The 18,970-nt window shown below is 48.3% G+C and overlaps 1 protein-coding gene across 1 annotated transcript; it reads left to right on the forward strand.

Annotated features, from left to right (window-relative positions):
- Positions 1-6: 6 nt before the first annotated feature.
- On the forward strand, positions 7-18,219 carry DESI1 (desumoylating isopeptidase 1). Its single transcript, XM_036456794.2, has 6 exons — positions 7-323; positions 11,749-11,770; positions 12,846-12,915; positions 15,188-15,297; positions 15,904-16,026; positions 17,905-18,219. The coding sequence occupies exons 1-6, from the start codon at positions 236-238 to the stop codon at positions 17,996-17,998; spliced, it is 507 nt and encodes a 168-aa protein (XP_036312687.1). The 5' UTR covers positions 7-235; the 3' UTR covers positions 17,999-18,219.
- Positions 18,220-18,970: the final 751 nt, after the last annotated feature.

The following is an 18,970-nucleotide window of genomic DNA, read 5'->3' on the forward strand; positions in this document are numbered from 1 at the left end:
GACCCCGCTCGTCCCGGCTCTGTCACCTCACAGTAGTCGTTGCCGGTGGCGGGCGGGGAGCGCGAGCCGCGTGGGGCTGCGAGCGGGGCAGGACCGCCTCTTCCCCGCCCTCAGGCCGGGCCCGGGCTTGGTCCCCCCCGCGCTCCTTCCGCTCCCCACCCCGGTGGGTCCGGGCAGGTCCGAGCCGCTGCCGGGTGCCAGAGGGGCGTCGTGGCCGCGGCCGCCACGGGTCCCGATGGAGCCGTCGAACCTCTACCCGGTGAAGCTCTACGTGTACGACCTGTCCAAGGGCCTGGCCCGGCGGCTCAGCCCCATCATGCTGGGTGAGGGGGCCGGCGGCGGGCGGGAGGGGCCGGCCGGCGCGGCGCGGAGGCCTGGGCCGAGGCTCCGGGGGCGGCGGAGGGCCCGGAGGATGGAGAAACGCGGAGTGGAGGAGGGAGGGCCCAGGTGGGGCCTCTGGGCCCCATTCTCCGTTTGAGTCCCGGGGGGAGGGATGGGGAGGAATCACGCCCTTCCTGGTGCCTCCGGAGCCCCTCCGCCGGGGGTGGGGGGCCGGCGCTGCATCCGGGTGGGCCCGGCCTGGCTGGGCGAGCCCGCCGGCTCCTTCCTCCCTCGGCGCGGAGGCGATGCCGCCGCGCGGTGCCCCGCGGAGGAAGGGACACTGCGGAGACCCTCGGGCGGCCCTGGGAGAGCCTGCCCTCCGGCCAAAGGAAACTTCCTGCGCCTCCAGGGCAGGTGGAGAGGGAAAGCTGGAGCCGCACGGGGACCCAGCCAGACCCCTCCATGGCGGTGAAGGCGGTCTGCTGGAGCCCGATGGAAGAAAGCAGTTCTGGGGGTGAGGGGGGATGCCGTGGTCCCGGTGAGGACCAGTAAGGGGAGTGTTGCAGTAGTGCTCCACTGAGAGCGTAACTGCCAGCAGAGAGAATCAGTGTAAATCAAACTTCATCCCAACCCAGATACCACAGTGCCTTGTGTAACGCAGAGCTTGTCAGGTGTGTGGTTTCAGGTGATAACTGGGCGGGAAAGGGTTCCAGGAATTGAAAATGGAACGGCTTTGGCAACATCCACTTGAATGACTTTTTTCCTGGCTTACGGAGACATTTAGAGAATGTTGTAGTTGATGTGCCATAAGACGAGAGCAGAGGTCAAGTAAGCCAGGCCATTTTTGAGGGCATCTTTTTCAGTATCCTTGAATTTCTAATGTGAGTTGAACTTAACCCCTTAACCCTGGGCCATTGAGTGGTTCCTATGTTCAGCATCACCTCAGAACCACCTGGGGGGCTTGTGAAAAAGACAAAGACACCTTCATTTTCAACATACATTGTTAAATGGGAATTGGGGGGGGGAAAGTTAGAACAGTTCTTGAAATATGCAACTGTGTGTGTAAGCAAAGGATATACAGTATACTTGCTTAGACAAATAATTATCTGGAAGAATACCAAAGAAACTGGTAACAGTGACAACTTAAGGAAATGTGAACTTGAAGCAGGGAGGCAGAAGTGAAAGGGAAACTTTGCTATAATTTTTCTGTTCCTTTTGAATTGTGTACTACATACATATATTTATTCAAAATAACAAAGTTTTAAATACATACATTCCAGAGTCTCATTACACAAGTACCAAATAAGATTTTTCTGGAGTTTTGATCCAAAATTTTGTATTTAAAAAAAAAAATTTATTGATTTCATAGAGAGAAAGGGAGAGGGAGACAGAAACATTGATGAAAGAAAACATCAACTGGCTGCCTCCCACACATTTCCTCGGACATGCTTCTACTGGGGATCGAACCCACAACCCAGGCATGTGCCCTGACCAGAATCAACCAACAACCTCCTGGTGCGTGGGACAATGCACAGAGATGTCACTGGTTGGATTCCCTGTCAGGGCACATGTTAGGTTTCCGGGCTTGATCCCTGGTTGGGGCCGGTCAGAAGGCAGCCCATTGATGTTTCTCTCTCTCTCCCTTCCTCTCTCTCCAAAATCAATTAAAAAAAAACATTTTTAATATACTTTTATTGATTTCAGAGAGGGAAAGAGAGATACATTAGTGATGAAAGAATAATTGATTGACTGCCTCTTGCATGGCCCCTACTGGGGATCAAGCCAGGCAGGCCTGTGCTCTGACCAGGAATCGGACTCTGATCTGGTTCATAGATCGATGCTCAACCACTGAGTCACAATGACTGGGCAATAAAAACATATTTTTTTAAAAAAATAAAAAGCTCCTCAGATAATATATGTGACTGATCAATTATTAGACAGAAATTGGGCCTAGATTGTAAAATTACTAAGACAGCTCGGGCCAGGTGGCTCGGTAGGTTAGAGCATTGTCGCATGCACTGGTTAGATTCCCAGTTAGGGCACATACCTAGGTTTCAGATTCAATCCCGGGTCTGGGCATGTACATGTATAGGAGGCAACTACATGTTTGGGAGACAACTAATTGAAGTTTCTCTCTCTTCTCCCCTCCTCCTTCTTCCCTCTCCCTCCCCCACTTCCTCTCTCTCTAAAAAATCAGTAAACATATATAAGGGTGAGGGTCAATAAAAAAGATTAGTAAGGCAAATCTGAAAGCACCCTTGGGAGAGTGCTAGTTCCTAAGAGATTGCATCAGTCAAGTTCTAACTAAAATTCTTGGAATGGAGCCATTTGGTTAGTTTGAGCGTAGTGAAGCGTTAAATATTTCCTAGACCCAAAATTAAAAGCCTCTCCCTTTGTAATGTTGTGGTTGTTGTTTCTATTACCTAATATCTAATAGTTATTGATTTTAGCTGAAAGGGGCCTTACAGATCATTGTTTCATAATCCATTCAGCAAGTAGTTATTGAGTGCCTACTACATGCCATTCATGTGGTAAACTTCACTAAGGATTACAAAATCAACAGATACTCTGTCATCATGGAGCTATTTAAGGAAGACATTAAAAATAAATAAGCAAATAAAATAATTAAAAATTGTGGTAAGTGCTGGGCTATCCAGGAAGCAAACGCGGCCACTTTAAGGGTTATGGGAGTAGTGACTTTTTAAGTTGGGAATTTAACCCTGAGGAAGAAGTAGCCAAATTTAATGATCTCTCTCTCTCTCCACCTTTTTTTTTTTTTTTTTTTTTTTTTTTTTTTTACCATATTGCTTTTATGCCTTTTACAAAAGTAATGAAGGTAAGGGTTACCAAAGCTAATAGTCATTATTTTCTAGATTTGAACACTTAGGAGAACTGTGCATTGCATTCCTGGTTCATCCCATCCAGACATTGCTAACTTTAAAGTTGGATATGTTCTAGTTCTATTAATAGCCATATATTGATTTCCCATTCCTAAATATATATGAGCCTCTAAAAAATCAATTTGTTTTCTGACTTCTAGGAGCATATTAATAGCTAGCAACTATTGAAAGCTTACCATGTGCCAGACCCTTTTTTCCGAGAACTTGGCCAGGGTTATAATCCTCACCACAGTTTTGTGAGACGTGTCCTGTCATTACCTCCAGTTTTCAGTTGAGGCAGAGCTGGGTTATGAACACAGACACGCTGACTTCCAGAGCTCATGTTCTCAGTCGCTTTATTAGACCACCTACTGTGTGATGTTTTCCCTTATAATTGACGCAGAGTAGGTACCTTGTTCATGTTTGTAAAGGCATCTTTGGCCAAGCATTTCATTTGAGTGAGATAAACATCTGGGCTCAATGTGTGCTATATGCCATTCATAATCATAGATATATGATCGTCCTTCTTTAGCCTTAATTTTCTCTAACTAAATTAGTGTGACCTCATTGAAGTGCCCTCTTACTCTTATGGCAATTCCTCATTATAAGACCCCCCTCCCCCATCTAGTCCTAGCCCGTTTGCTCAGTGATTATAGCGTCCACCTGCTTACTGAAGGGTCTTGGGTTCGATTCCAGTCAAGGGCACATACCTCGGTTGCAGATTCAATCCCCAGCCCAGCACTTGTGGGAGTACAGTGGATGTGTCTCACATGGATTTCCGTCTCTCCTCCCTCCCATGGCCCTTCTAAAATACCAATGGAAGAAATATCCTCCGATGAGGATCAACAACAAAAAGACCCCATCTAGTCTATGACAGTCATGATTGGAATAAAGCCCAGTATAATTCTCCTGAAGCATGGAGACTAGACTATGTTACCCGGTCTCCTAGTTTCCAGTCCCCTAGAATGCTGTCCAGGAAGGTATTCCTGCCCCCCAGTTCTGCAATCACCATGAAAATGATCCAAAACTATCCTTAGTGTTCTAATGGAGCAGACAGCCGGATTGTACCTTTTCCCCCCACAGTTATTCACCTAAGATAATTAGCTATTATAATTGTCCTTCAGTTCCCCCTCTTGATAATTTTGGCTGCTCTTTAAATTTTTTTTTTTAATTATGCATCCCAGCCAGTGGCATTCTTTATTTTTTTTTATTTTTTATTTTTTATTTTATTGATTTTGTAAAGAGAAGGGAGAGAGATAGAGAGTTAGAAACATCGATGAGAGAGAGTCATCGATCAGCTGCCTCTTGCACACCCCCTACTGGGGATATGCCCGCAACCAAGGTACATGCCCTTGACCGGAATTGAACCCGGGACCTTTCAATCCCCAAGCGGACGCTCTATCCATTGAGCCAAACCAGTCCCGGCTCTTTAAATTTCTTGACCTTTCTATGCTGAAGTACATAGAGATAAATGCAGAGGGCGTGGATTTTTTTTAATTATAGTAAAAGGTACTTTATATTTGTTGATTTTTTTTGTACAGCCACATATCCTAAGATCACATTTATTTTTCTTTACAAGCCTATCTTAAAATTCTCAAGTTTAAAGACAGGGATGTGGGGGCGGAATATATATATAGTAATGAAAGACATGAACTCTGCCTCCCGGGAGTTCATTTCACTAAAAATAATGCATGTACAAATGCAGCAGCATAAAAGAGATTATGATTAGATGCTAAAATGAGAGAGTGGTGAGGCAATTATAAGCCTTGAACGAAGGGAGAGGGCATGGTGGGCTGGATGTGTCAGAGAACAGCAAGTACCCGAGCTCCTGGCATGCAGACTCTGTCTCATTCCTCTGTCCCCGGGGGCCAGTCAGAGCTGGTGATCAATAAATACTATCGGAATGAGTGAGACCTGAAGATTTAGTAGAATTTATTTGAAGCTGAGGGGTTTTTTATGTTTTGATGCCATCTATTGTGTTTTGTTTTAGATTGTTTTAATTTATTGTGTAAACTTTAATAACCAGCTAATGAATTTAGTGGCCGTGCAATTTCTTTATGGCAAAAGGAAAATTGTTCCTCAGGAGTATTAAGCCCTAAGGCAGTGGTCAGCAAACTGCAGCTCGGGTTTGCTGCTCTGTAGACTAATGAGTTTGCCGACCACTGCCCTAAGGGAAAGGATCTGAGGGACTGTTTTCTCATTCTCCCAATAGCTACCAAGTGGCAAAGGGCTGCTGTACCCCCTGCCAGGGACACTTTTTCCATCACTTGGCCTGGCTAATTTCTACTCAGGTCTCAACTACTAGTAAAATGTCACTTCCTCAGGGAACGTTCCCTGAACCCCAGCCCCCAAATCTTGGTGATGTGTCTCTATTGTATGCTGATAACATCCTGTATTATCCTTTAATAACATTCATCCTATTTTATAGTTGCTTGTTTTCCCATCTATGTCCTCACCCACCCCAACTGGACTGAAAGCTCCATTGGGGCAGGAACTCTCAGTTGTACCTCTGGAGTGTAGCAGTGCTTGGTGCTCAGTAAATACAAACTGAGAAGAATAAGCTGATTTTTTTTTAGGTTAACGTTAACCCCTTCATATTGCTGGTAATGTGGCAAATGTCTGAGCCAACCAGTAGATGAAAACACTGTCAGTTAAAAACACTTAGTCACTGTCCAGCATCCAGCTATGAACCAGGAGGTCACAGTTCAATTCCTGTTCAGGGCACATGCTTGAGTTCCGGGCTCAATCCCCATGGTGAGGGCATGCAGGAGGGAGTTAATCAATGATTCTCTTTCATCATTGATGTTTCTATCTCTCTCTCCCTTCCTCTCTGAAATCAATAAAAATATATATTTTTTTTAAACCAACACTTTGTCACTGGGGCTACATTTGATTTGCATATGGAACCCTTCACCATCATCCATGGTGTACTTATTAATAGACATTTATTTAGCACCAGCAGTGTACCAGCTGCTGGTCTTGAGCATGTCTTACAACTAGCATGTATGTCTATCTGCACAAGCTCCATTTAACTTAATTGATGAGGAGGTGGATTGAGTATTTTCTTTTTGACTTTTTTTTTTTTATTATTGATTTTGTACAGAGAGGAAGGGAGAGAGATAGAGAGTTAGAAACATCGATGAGAGTCATCGATCAGCTGCCTCTTGCACACCCCCTACTGGGAATATGCCTGCAACCAAGGTACATGCCCCCGACTGGAATCAAACCCGGGACCCTTCAGTCCCCAAGCTGACACTCTATCCATTGAGGCAAACTGGTTTCGGCTTGACTTTTTTTTTTTTTTTTTTTTTTTTTTTTTTTAATCCTAACCCGAGGATATTTTTTTCCATTGATTTTTTTTTTAATTCAGACTTTATTTATTTATTTTTTAATCAATCTTCATTGTTCATATTGTTACAAAGGTTCCTCATTTCTTCCCCCCTCCACCAGGTTCCCCCCCCCTTCCCCCCTCCCCATCCCCCATTGTCCTCATCCATAGGTGCACAGTTTATGTTCAGTCTCTTCCTCCCTCCCTTTCCCCGATAGTAAATTCCTTTTCAGATAGTAAATCAGTTACTTAGCATTTTCTCATATCAATAATACCACCACATGCCCAATGATACATTTCACACAAAAGACATTTCCAAATAGGTCAACCAGCCTCATCCAGGCCCCACCCAAGGCACTCACAGATCAACACAGATCAACACCCCAGCCCTATACTAACTCAACACATCCAGATCTAAGCCTTCATCACTTGATTCAGCAGACCCTCAAGTTCCCACAAAAGTTTCCAGCCATGTCTGAGAGGCAGCCGTGGGGCAGGGGCAGGCGAGGGCCTGGCTGCTCCGGGCCTGGCCTCTGTTGCTCTGGTTCGTTCCACAACCAGCTGCTCCTGGTCTGGTCACCGCCGCTCCCGACCTAGTTGCTCTGGACCTGGCTGCTGCTGCTCCGGGCCTGGCCGCACCCAACCCAGCTGCTTCAGGCCCGGCCACTCCGGGCCTGGCCGCTCCCAGCCTGGCAGCTGCTGCTCCGGGCCTGGCCACACCAGACCCGGCTGCTCCGGGCCTGGCCGCACCAGACCTCCATTGATTTTTTAGAGAAAATGGGAGGGAGGAGGAAATAGAGAGAGAGAGAAACCTTGGTGTGAGAGAGACACATCAAGAGAGAGAGAGAGAGAGAGAGAGAAACCTTGATATGAGAGAGACACATCAATCGTCTCCTGTATGCTCCCTGACTGGAGGAGAAAAGTAGGAGATGAGCAGAGGTAATAGAGGACCCAGGTACATGCCCTTGCCTGGGAATTGAACCATCGACCCTCAGTGCATTGGCTAATGCTCTAACCACTAAGAACACAGGCCAGGGCTCCTCCTGACTTTTATATACTCACTCTATTTTTTTTTTTTAATATATGTTTTATTGACTTTTTACAGAGAGGAAGAGAGAGAGATAGCTAGAAACGTCGATGAGAGAGAAACATCGACCAGCTGCCTCCTGCACACCTCCCACCGGGGATGTGCCCACAACCAATACATGCCCTTGACCGGAATCGAACCTGGGACCTTTCAGTCCGCAGACCGACGCTCTACCGCTGAGCCAAACCGGTTTCGGCTACTCACTCTATTCTTACACTCAGTGGAAAACTGACTAATGTGGACCTCACTTTTTTGTTATTCATGATGAAAAACAAGGCTGATCTCCATGTCTCACATTTGTTTTCATGTGCATGCTTCCTGGCCTCAAAATCAGTGCATTGGAAGTGCTAACAAGCTTGGAGACATGCAGACATCTGACCCACCTGCTCTCCAGCTTGCTGAGGAAATCCCAGTGGGAAAATAATCTGCTTTCTGTAACGTGCTGATTTCCACTGAGCCTAATTCATCGACTCAAAATGGCCTGTGCCCTAATTCAGTCTCAAACCTCCACCTCCTCCTCCCACCCCAGTCCAGCCAGAAACATTTAAAGATCAATGCAGTCCCACTTCCCATTGCCTGTCACCCTGTGCGGGAGGCCATTCTCTTTCTCCTGAGAGCAGGCTGCCAAGCAGCTACCATTGCTGTCTGAGCTGCTCAGACAAGTACATCATCCTTGTTTTTATGCTGGGCAAACCATGGGTCCTTAATATCATATTTGCCCTATGCTACCTTGTATAGATGTGTGAGAATAAGGATAACGCTGAAGCACTTTAAATTAAGAAAAAAGATATATAAATCTACTCAGCCAATTTTAAATGTTCTTTTTGGCTCCACATGTTTGGCAGTTGGATTAATAAATGAAAGAATGAATAAAAGGATCTTTTTCCCCCCCTATACTCCCAATCACCATTCTAGGAATAGATGAGATCTTGAATGTTCCTTGATATAGTTGAATAAGAAGAAAATGTCATGCATGTCCATCGCACAGGCAAATTTAGTGATCAATACAGAGACTATCAAGATGATAAAGTAGGATTTGTATCTTTCAACTTTGGAATTGTTTTCAAGTATTAAATAACTGACAGGGTGATCTCTGAGGCCCCTCTCCAAAACTCCATTCTTTTCGTAGGGCTGGGTTAGAACTAATGTCTGTCCAGCCTGGGTCATTGAGCATGGGCCTTGGAGAGGGCAGTAGCAGACTCAGAGTGCAGTATGCCATGGTTGTAACATCATTTGAACAACAAGCCAGGGCAGTTAAGATTGGGGTTAAGAACTTCGGCCTCAATAGCACTGTGGGTGTGTCAGCCAACAGGGCTAACAACAGAACGCCTCATCTCAACAGATGGGTGTGCAGCCTCTCTCTCGCAGGTGCTTTGCTGGGTGCCGGAATGACAAAGATGCATAAGAAATTGCCCTTGTCTTTGACACAATTGTAGTCTGATGGGGAAAAAGACACAAAAATAGGTAGTTTCAATACCAAAGTACTATGAAAGCAGCCATAACAATCTCAAATTCTAAAGTGTGAAAGAAATGAGTTAGTCTTTTTTAGGCAAGTGTTATATGCCAGGCACTGTGATGGGCATATTTCATGTGTCTTCTCCTTTAATCTTGGAAATGTTATGAGGTAGACACTAGTGTGTGTGTGTGTGTGTGTGTGTTGAGCAGAATAGCACGCTGAGGTTTAAGCAGCACTGGCCAGTAGAGCTCTGTGCAGGGATGAGATGTTCTGCATCTGCACTGTCCTATCACTAACCGGTGGCCATGTGGCTGTTGGGTACTTGAAATGTGGTACAACTGTGAACAAAACTGCTCTTCCCCCCCCCCCCCCATTGTAATAGTCACATGTAGTCAGTGACTATTGGACAGCTTAGGCTTAGCAAAGTTCTCAACTTCTACAAGGTTCTCAACTTTATGTGATTTGTCCTCTGTTACCTCTGCTCATCTAGTTTTCTCCTCCTCACTCACCCACACCACTCACCCAGCCACACTGGCCTCCTTAAGGTCCTTCAGTTTGCCTGGTCTGTCTTTGCTCAAGTGTCCCCTTCCCCAAGAGGCCCACGCTGGCTATCCCTGAAACTCCCACTCTCCCTTACCCTGCTCTTAAGTTTTCTATATGCTCATTATTACTAATGAGTTATAATACTGTTTATTTTTTTTTTTTAATGAACTTAAAGATTCCGCATGATTTTTTTTTTTAATATATTTTATTGATTTTGTACAGAGAGGAAGGGAGAGAGATAGAAAGCTAGAAACATCGATGAGAGAGAGTCATCGATCAGCTGCCTCTTGCACACCCCCTACTGGGGATATGCCTGCAACCAAGGTACATGCCCTTGACCGGAATCGAACCCAGGACCCTTCAGTCCCCAAGCTGACGCTCTATCCATTGAGCCAAACCGGTCTCGGCAATACTGTTTATTATTATTTATTATTAGAAGCCTGGCACACGAATTCATGCACCAGTGGGATCCTTCAGATTGGTCCAAAACTGGCAGTCGACATCCCCAAGGGGTTTCGGAGTGCAAGAGGATACTCTGCAAAGTTGCTGTCTTTCGGCAGTTCCTGTGTTGAGCATCTGCCCCCTGGTGGTCAGTCCAATTGGCCAGGTGGCTGATCTCTTAGGCTTTTATATAGAGACTAGAGGCCCATTGCAGGAAGATTCCTGCGAGATAGGGCTTTCTCAGGCCTGAAGTCAAATTCCCATCTCCGCTGCCTCGCTCCCTTCTCTGCCACTTTGCTCCCTTCTGCTTCCTTCTACCCTGTCTTCAATCTTGGCTCTGTATCTACGTATGCAAATTTACTGCCGTCTTTGTCGGGTTAATTTGCATATTCACTCCTGATTGGCTGATGGGTAAGTGGAAGGATGGTCAATTTGCATGTTTCTCTTTTATTAGTGTAGTCTAGAGGCCCAGTACACGAATTTGTGCATGGGTGGAGTCCCGAGCAGGGCCTGCCAACTGCTGGGAGAAACTGCGGGAGGTTGGTGGCCACAGGAGGTTGGCTGTGAGAGCGAACTGACCACCATCCATCCATGCCCCTGTTTGCTGGTTGAATTGCAGCTTACAAGGGTTGTTCTTTATCTTTATTATAGGTAGCACCTTATTTTTACCACATTATAAAGCCTATCAGCATATTGTAATTATGTGGGTGTCTCTTTCCATTTGACTTTGGGATCCTTAGAGGCAGGACAGTGATCTGTTCAGATTTGCGTGTTCGTACCTGACATCATTTCTGGCATCTAGAGATTCAGTCTACATTTACTTTGACTATTTAAGTGGATGGCATTTGTAGTTTTGCTCTTTCATTTCTGAAGGATTTTATCTCAGTGAAGTAGTGGATAATAGCTTTTCTATATTATTGTTTTACTATAATCTCAATAGACAAATTAAAAAGGCGCAGTTGAGCCGAAACCGGTTTGGCTCAGTGGTAGAGGGTCGGTCTGCGGACTGAAAGGTCCCGGGTTCGATTCCGGTCAAGGGCATGTACCTTGGTTGCGGGCACATCCCCATTAGGGGGTGTGCAAGAGGCAACCGGTCGATGTTTCTCTCTCATTGACGTTTTTGGATCTCTATCTCTCTCCCTTCCTCTCTGTAAAAAAATCAATAAAATATATTTTAAATAAATAAATAAAAAGGCACAGTTGAGCCGAAACCAGTTTGGCTCAATGGATAGAGCATCGGCTTGGGGACTGAAGGGTCCTGGGTTCGATTCCGGTCAAGGGCATGTACCTTGGTTGCAGGCATATCCCCAGTAGGGGGTGTGCAAGAGGCAGCTGATCCATGACTCTCTCCCATCGATGTTTCTAACTCTCTCTCTCCCTTCCTCTCTGTACAAAATCAATAAAATACATTTAAAAAGGCATAGTTGAATTGACCCCAAAGGTGGAAGAAAAGCAGACATACAACTGGAGTACATTTGTACCAGTTTTTTTATGGATTCTGATCACTTTTCAACTTAACATGACAAACCTGTGTCAGGACCTAAGGAGCTTATTGGAGGAGAATTGCATTCCTAGAAAGTCCCTCCAGAGGTGGATGGTGGGTTTCTCTGGGTTTGAGTGATGTTCTGGATGTACTCAGCTGGGAGGCATGTAGTCTAGTCCCCAGTGGCTAAATGTCTTCTTTTCTCCACAGGGAAACAGCTGGAAGGCATCTGGTAAGTGGGGCGGGATCCTTGTTTACAAAACAAGGCTGAACCTGTAGCTTCAGGTTCCAGTCTGTGGCTCCAGCTTAAACCCAGCCTGCGTCATAAATCTCCAGGTTGTAACGTGGTGGTTCTCAGCCAGGGATTCTGTCCCCTCCTCCTCCCTTCCTCCCCCGCCCCGGGACAGTGGGCAGTGTCCAGAGACATTTTTGGTGGGTGGATGGGGACCAAGGATGCTACTGTAAGATCCTACAGTGCACAAGACAGCCCACAACAAAGAGTTACTTAGCCAAAACTGGCAGTGGTGCTGATATTGAGAAAGCTGCCTAAGGAAAGGCAGAGAGGTCCTGCCCGCCCTACCAAGGTCTCTAACTACAGAAGGCCCCGGAAGTCTGGCTTAAATCACACCTACTTTGACCTCTCACTGCTGGACCCGGCCCTGTCAGAGCTGAGCTCTCAGCTCCATTCATGAGGAAGCCATAGGTCAGTTTTCAGTCTTGACTCTGAACCCTCCTGACAGTGGATTGACAGACTGGCCCTCTGCTTTGACTCAAACCAAGTAGTATGAACCCCTTCACCTGAAACAGGTCCACTTTTCACATCCCCTGGTCCTTCCATCAGCATGCTCCAGGTGCACTGCTGCTCTTAGTTTCAAAAGCCTGGGAACGCAACTTGGTGTGCAGTCTTTATTTCAGTAATTGGTTTTTCATTATCAAGGTGAATTTCTAAGGACTCCCCTCTGCTTACATGGTTCTCAGCTGGGGTCAATTCTGAGACATTTGGTACTGTCTGGACACATGTTTGGTTGTCACACTGAGGGGAGGAGATGCTGCTGGTGTCTAATGGGGGGAGGCCAGGATGCTGCCACACATCCTGCTACACAGGACAGCCCCCCAGTCCAGCACTGTCCAGCCCCAAATGTCAGCAGCGCCAAAGCTGGAAGCGCTCACCGGTGGTGTTTATCTTGCTTTTGGTTGTTTTTATAAGGCTGCTGGCCACAGTCCTACCCATGGGCAGAAATGATTCTCATGCAGTGTGGTGGCTGCTTTTTCTCAGATGGCTTACTCTGTCTCCTCTCTGCCTGCAGGCACACCTCCATAGTTGTACACAAGGACGAGTTCTTCTTCGGCAGCGGCGGCATCTCCAGCTGTCCCCCGGTGAGTGTCCCTCCCCAGCCCTGTCCTGCGTCTCGGGTTCCCGGGATTCCCAGAGACCAGGAACTCAGCTGCCACTCTGCGTTCTCGTCCCGGCCCAGAGTGTGGAGGCCTGCGGCATAGCTCCTCGCAACTCCCTGCAGGCTCAGCTCAACAGACCCTCCCCAGACCCTCCAGCCCGTTGCTCTCCTCTCTGCTCCGACGGCACTTTTGGGTCCCTCTGTGTCACACTGAGCGTGTTGTGGTGAAATGAGCTGTTCCAGGGTCTGCACAGGAATATGTAAGTCTCTGTGAGCCGAGACTGTGCCTCACTTTCCTATCCCGTAACCAGCTCAGTGCCCGGCTCACCTGAAGCCGAATATGAGGGCTCTGAGAGGCAAAGTGAGTTGCCCAAAGTGAGTTGGCCAGGAAGTGGCAGTAGTACTTACACAGCTCTGTGACTCTAAAGCCCATTTCCCGAAGGATTGCTGTCTGTCTCAGCTAGCCAAGGGCTGTCCCAGGAGCTGCTCAAACCACATGGCCATTCATTTTGATGCTCATAAATGGGAAGTCATTCTTGGTTTCTCCTCCCTGGTCCCTCACCTGTAACAAATCCTTCATTAAGCCCAGTCCATTCTACCTTGTGAGTGTGTCTTAAATCAGCCTCTCTCTCCTCACCTGTCCCCTTTTTTCCAGGCTTTCACCTAATCCAGGCTACACTCATACCTAGCCTGGACCACAGCAATGCATCTGCTCTTCTCCACCATTTCTCCCATGGGAAGCAAACTGACCTTTTCCAAATGAAAATCTGATTGTGGCATTCGCCTGCTTAAGTCAGAACTCTACCCGTTATTCTTAGAATGTAAACCAGAAAGATCGGTGTGACCTCCAAGGCCCTAACTGGTCTTGGGCTGCCTCTCGAGGTGGTCTCTTTTCAAGTCATGCCCTTTCCAACCCCTCTCCTTACTTACACCTTTAAACCTATCCACTGCCTTCAGCCCTCCCCCCCACCCCCACCCCCCAATCTCTCACTTTGTTGCACTTCTCCATCCTTCAGATTTGAGCTCAATGTCACTTTCTCAGGCAAATCTTCCCTGACCCTTCAGGCTGGGATGGTCCCCTGTCATATGTACTGATGGCATTCTGTAGTTTTCCAGCAAGACCCTTATTGCAACACATAATAATACATTGGTTTATGGGATTTTTTGTCTGCCTTCCCCACTAGGCTATAAGCTCCCTGAGGGCAAGAATCTCATCTGTTTTGTTACATCATACCCCAGTGCCTAGCATAAGGCCCGTCACATAGTGAGTTCTCAATACATATTTGTTATATGAGTGAATAATGGGGGAGGGTGGCAAATAGTGACCTTTTAGTTTCTTATAACTCTGAGTCCTTTTTCTCTGGCTACCAACATCATGCTGCTCACTGTCCCCTCTCCAGTGCCTGGAACAAAGTCAGGCACATAGTAGGTGCTCAGTAGCTCTTGTATAAGATCATGGGCTTTGCAGGGAGCTTTGCTTTGGAGTGCACTACCTTTTCCCAGCTCATTCCCAGCTCTGTCCCTCCCTTGCCCCCCAGTGATCCTGTTGCTTCCCCCTTGGCTGGTTTTCCCACTGGGCCTCAGTCTTGTCCTTGGCCTACTGAGTCTGTTAGCTCATGGCTGAGGGTTTTCTGTAGGCCTTTCAGGGGCCATTAACTCCCTTGCCTGGGGAACCCTATTAGCATCATTGGATTATCCTCTCGGATCATAAAAGAACTGAATTTTGGAAATATTTGCCAGCCTGCCAGATTTTTCATAGTCCTTCACGTTTTCCTTATGTTCAAGGGACATCAGATGTGTCCCTAGAAACCCTGCATGCCTTCCTTATGGATATGGGCATAGAAAGATGACCTGTCATGTAGGAGCCATTTCTCATTGCCCTGTTCTGCCCTTATGGTCGGGCAGGTTGAGGACAAAGGGAGACTTCAGACTCTGGGTTCCCATCTTTTTATCAGCTGAAGGAGTGGACAGCATCAGGAGTCTGACCTGCAGGAGACTCGGCTTCCCAGGCCCCCACCAGAAACGAGAAGCCCGATGTCGTAGCCGTCTTTCTAGCACTGGCAATGGCAAGTCTCCAGGGAGCTCTAAGCCACTGGAGCCCGAGGCAAATAGGAAGTAACATTCTCCATCTGCCCTAGGTGCTCTGAGAGGTAAAAGTGGTCAGAACAGAGCATTGTGGTCCTCCATGGGAAGGCGCAGTGAAAAATTCAGTGGAAATGGTAATTTAATGACTCTCTTTGGGTTGGCTCTTTTAGGGAGGGACATTGCTTGGGCCCCCAGACTCTGTGGTTGATGTGGGGAGCACAGAAGTCACAGAAGAAATCTTTCTGGAGTACCTGTCCTCCCTGGGGGAGTCTCAGTTCCGGTGAGTGGAGACAAGGGTGGTGGTTAGTTGTGTCTGTCTCCCCCACTAGATAATCACCCCCCAGAGGGCAGCCACAGTCACATCCCGAGAGTCCTCAGCACCAGGCCTGGCCCAGCATTTGCTGAACAAACAGGCCGAGGAGGCAGAAGAGCGCAGCGTCGCTCCAAGGCTGACGCTCCACCCCAGCAGGCCTCCTGCTGGGACTTGGAGGAGGACCGGCTATTGATTCTTCCTGATTAGAGTCAGCTGCTGCTATTTCAGCATCTTCTGTTCTCAGCCTACACTGGCCAAGTTTTTTGTGCTGAAAATCAAAACCAAGGTGTGTAGAGGGGTTGGGATACAAACTTGAGCAGATTTTCTCTTAAAGAAGCTTTTGTCGATTCAATAACTGTTAAACTTGAACCCTAGAGCTCTGTTTTTGTGAAAGTAAAGATTGTCCTGAAATTATAGAGGAGCCTCATGTTTATATCTCATCCTTCCCTTCAAAATCTGTTTCCAGTGGTCCAGCTAGTCCTCAGACTCAGCTGTGCTCCCCCTTCCATGACTCGGTGAGTATTTCATGTGCCTGGCTCGCTCACGTCTGTGCTCCTTTCTCACAATGTACAGAGGTGAGGCCTACAACCTCTTTGAACACAACTGTAACACCTTCAGCAACGAAGTGGCCCAGTTCCTGACCGGGAGGAAGATCCCCTCGTACATCACTGACCTTCCCTCTGAAGTTCTCTCCACGTAAGTGTCCCTGCCTCTGCCTCTGCCTTACCTTTTAAGTCCCCATCCCTAGCCAGGGCCACTCCTCTGCCAGGGCTGCCCTCCCCTGGTCTCACCAGAATCTCCCCACGCCTGGTGGGCCCTGCCACGATGGCAGCTTCTAACACGGAAAGCCACCATTTTCTCTACTTACCGATGTGTACTTGTGTTACCTTCACCCCACTTGGTCTGAGTACAATCATAGAACTTAGAATCTGGCCTCTGTCTCTCCCGTTGCACACGAAGCATGCCACTCCCCAGAAGTGCCTGCTAATGACGCAGTCTTAGATGGAGAAGCAGAGAGTAGGTCAGAGAATCCCGAGGGCGGCTTGTTGTTAGTCTTCCTTCCCCTGCACCATGAGCTCTTTGACGCCCTCAAAACCAACTTCCTGCTTGCCCTCGTAACTTACGGGCCATCACCCAGGCAGTCCCCTAAAAGGACACACACACACCCAAAGCCACCAAACCCCTCCATTCCTTTGCTACTGACTGCGTTCAGGCAGCCTCTGCCCACTCCAGGACCATGACCATTTGTTGACAGACTCAGTTTCTCCTGGACTGGGCCCTGTCCGACAGGGATCCCGGCAGGTTGAGCAGGCTCAGCCAGGGGAGCTGTTTTCACACCTGGGTAGGAAGCCCTCAGGAAAAACTGCATAGAAACAAGGCTGCCCTGGCCCAGCCCTGGCCCTACCTTCCTTGGCAGGTGTGTTCAACCACACTGCCTTCCTAAGGATCTAGGTTATGAGCCCTGAGCAAGCTTTAGTAGCTGGAATGTTCTTGCTGTTATTATTTGATGGGTGGAGACTGAACTAAGGTCACTATTTCTGCTTTGGAATGCGTCATTCCCTTTGAATTTGGGGACAGTTTTCCAAAATGGCAGTATCCACTGAAGGGAACAACCCTAGTAACTGAGATATGTTGTGGACAACCTGTTTTTTTGTTTTTGTTTTTAATATATTTTATTGATTTTTTACAGAGAAGAGGGAGAGGGAGAGGGATAGAGAGTTAGAAACATCGATGACAGAGCCGAAACCAGTTTGGCTCAGTGGATAGAGTGTCGGCCTGTGTTTCTAACTCTATCCCTCTCTCTTCCTCTCTGTAAAAAAAATCAATAAAATATATTTTAAAAAAAGAAAAAAGAAAAGAAAAGAAACATTGATGACAGAGAAACATCAATCAGCTGCCTCTTCACACCCCCTACTGGGGATGTGCCAGCAACCAAGGTACATGCCCTTGACTGGAATCAAACCTGGGACCTTTCAGTCCACAGGCCTACGCTCTACCCACTGAGCCAAACCGGTTTCGGCATGGGCAGCCTGTTTTAAGGCTGAGGTAATCTTGGAGAGTCTCTGACCCCCGGTGTTGCAGTTCCAGCCAAGCTCCTCTAAGAACAGATGGGAGCCCTTACAAAGAGGCATTAGCACCTGGCCGCCTGCGTGTGTTTCCTGACTTCCTGTGCCCCTAGCGGAATGTCCTGCCTTTACCTTTTTCATGTCTCTTTTTCCCTCCGCTTCCTCAGTGAACTCTCTTTTATCTTCTTGTACCATGGAAAGTGAAGATACAAGTACAGACAGTACAGGCAGCTCTAGTCCCTGTATGTGGCCAGCCTGTCCAAGCCAGAGAACTAACCAGGACGTAGCGATGGAGGGAGTGAGATGGTAGCATCTACTGGGGAGGGACCAGGTGTCAGAATGCAGAGCGGGCTCTTAGAGGCCCTCCCATGAGGCACGGGGGGGGGGGGGGGGGAGATGAGATGAGGTAAGCATGTCCTTCCCAGGGTGGTGACGCTGCACCTGTGGGGAGCGGGGTGTGCTGGCGTCAGCGAGCCCCCCCGAGCCCCTGTGTCTGCTTTCTCCGCAGCCCCTTCGGACAGGCCCTGCGGCCCCTCCTGGACTCCATCCAGATCCAGCCTCCCGGAGGGAGCACCATGGGCCGGCCCAATGGCCAGAGCTAACAGGACTGCATGGGACCGCCCTGCCTCCAGGGCTTTTCCTTTTTAAACAAAACAAACCCAACCAGATTTCTATTTTATAATTTTACACCAGAGCTAACAACCAGGGGACAGCTTTTTACATTCCCAGGGAAGGAGACCACCAGGCCGCATGTAGGACAATGCTGCTAGAAACGGAACAAAATGCCATCCCTTTGAATAGTATTATACTAATTTATTAAGGCTGCCTTGTCTGTGCGTTCACTTGACGCTGCTTCCTCAGCGTCCTCCACGCTCGAGGAAAGGAGGGGGTTTGTTTAAGCAGAAAGCACAGTTTGGGGGAGCCCCAACCTAGAACCTCTTTGCAGAAAACACCCACGCTCTTCCCAGGTTGCCACCTCCTGTGGGGGCCCAGGTGAGTTTTATAACAGCCATGACCTGGAAGCAGTTCCTCTCTAGTGTTAAACGAGCCAAAGGAGTTGGTGCCCGTGGAACTAGTGTCAGGATGGCTCCCCAACCTAAGTGAACTCTCTAGTCACAGCCCGGTCACCTCCCCTCCTCCACCCCAAGCAGGCCAGTCACCTTCCCTCCTCCATCCCAGGCAGGCCGGTCACCACCCCTCCACCCCAGGCAGGCCGGTCACCTCCCCTCCTCCACCCCAAGCAGGCCAGTCACCTTCGCTCCTCCATCCCAGGCAGGCCGGTCACCTCCCCTCCTCCACCCCAAGCAGGCCAGTCACCTTCCCTCCTCCATCCCAGGCAGGCTTGTCACCTCCCCTCCTCCACCCCAAGCAGGCCGGTCACCTTCCCTCCTCCATCCCAGGCAGGCCAGTCACCTTCCCTCCTCCATCCCAGGCAGGCCAGTCACCTTCCCTCCTCCATCCCAGGCAGGCCTGTCACCTCCCCTCCTCCACCCCAAGCAGGCCTGTCACCTCCCCTCCTCCACCCCAAGCAGGCCGGTCACCTTCCCTCCTCCATCCCAGGCAGGCCATGGGGC

Source organism: Pipistrellus kuhlii, unplaced genomic scaffold, assembly GCF_014108245.1.
Source record: "Pipistrellus kuhlii isolate mPipKuh1 unplaced genomic scaffold, mPipKuh1.p scaffold_m20_p_3, whole genome shotgun sequence".
In the NCBI taxonomy this organism is placed as follows: Eukaryota; Metazoa; Chordata; class Mammalia; order Chiroptera; family Vespertilionidae; genus Pipistrellus; species Pipistrellus kuhlii.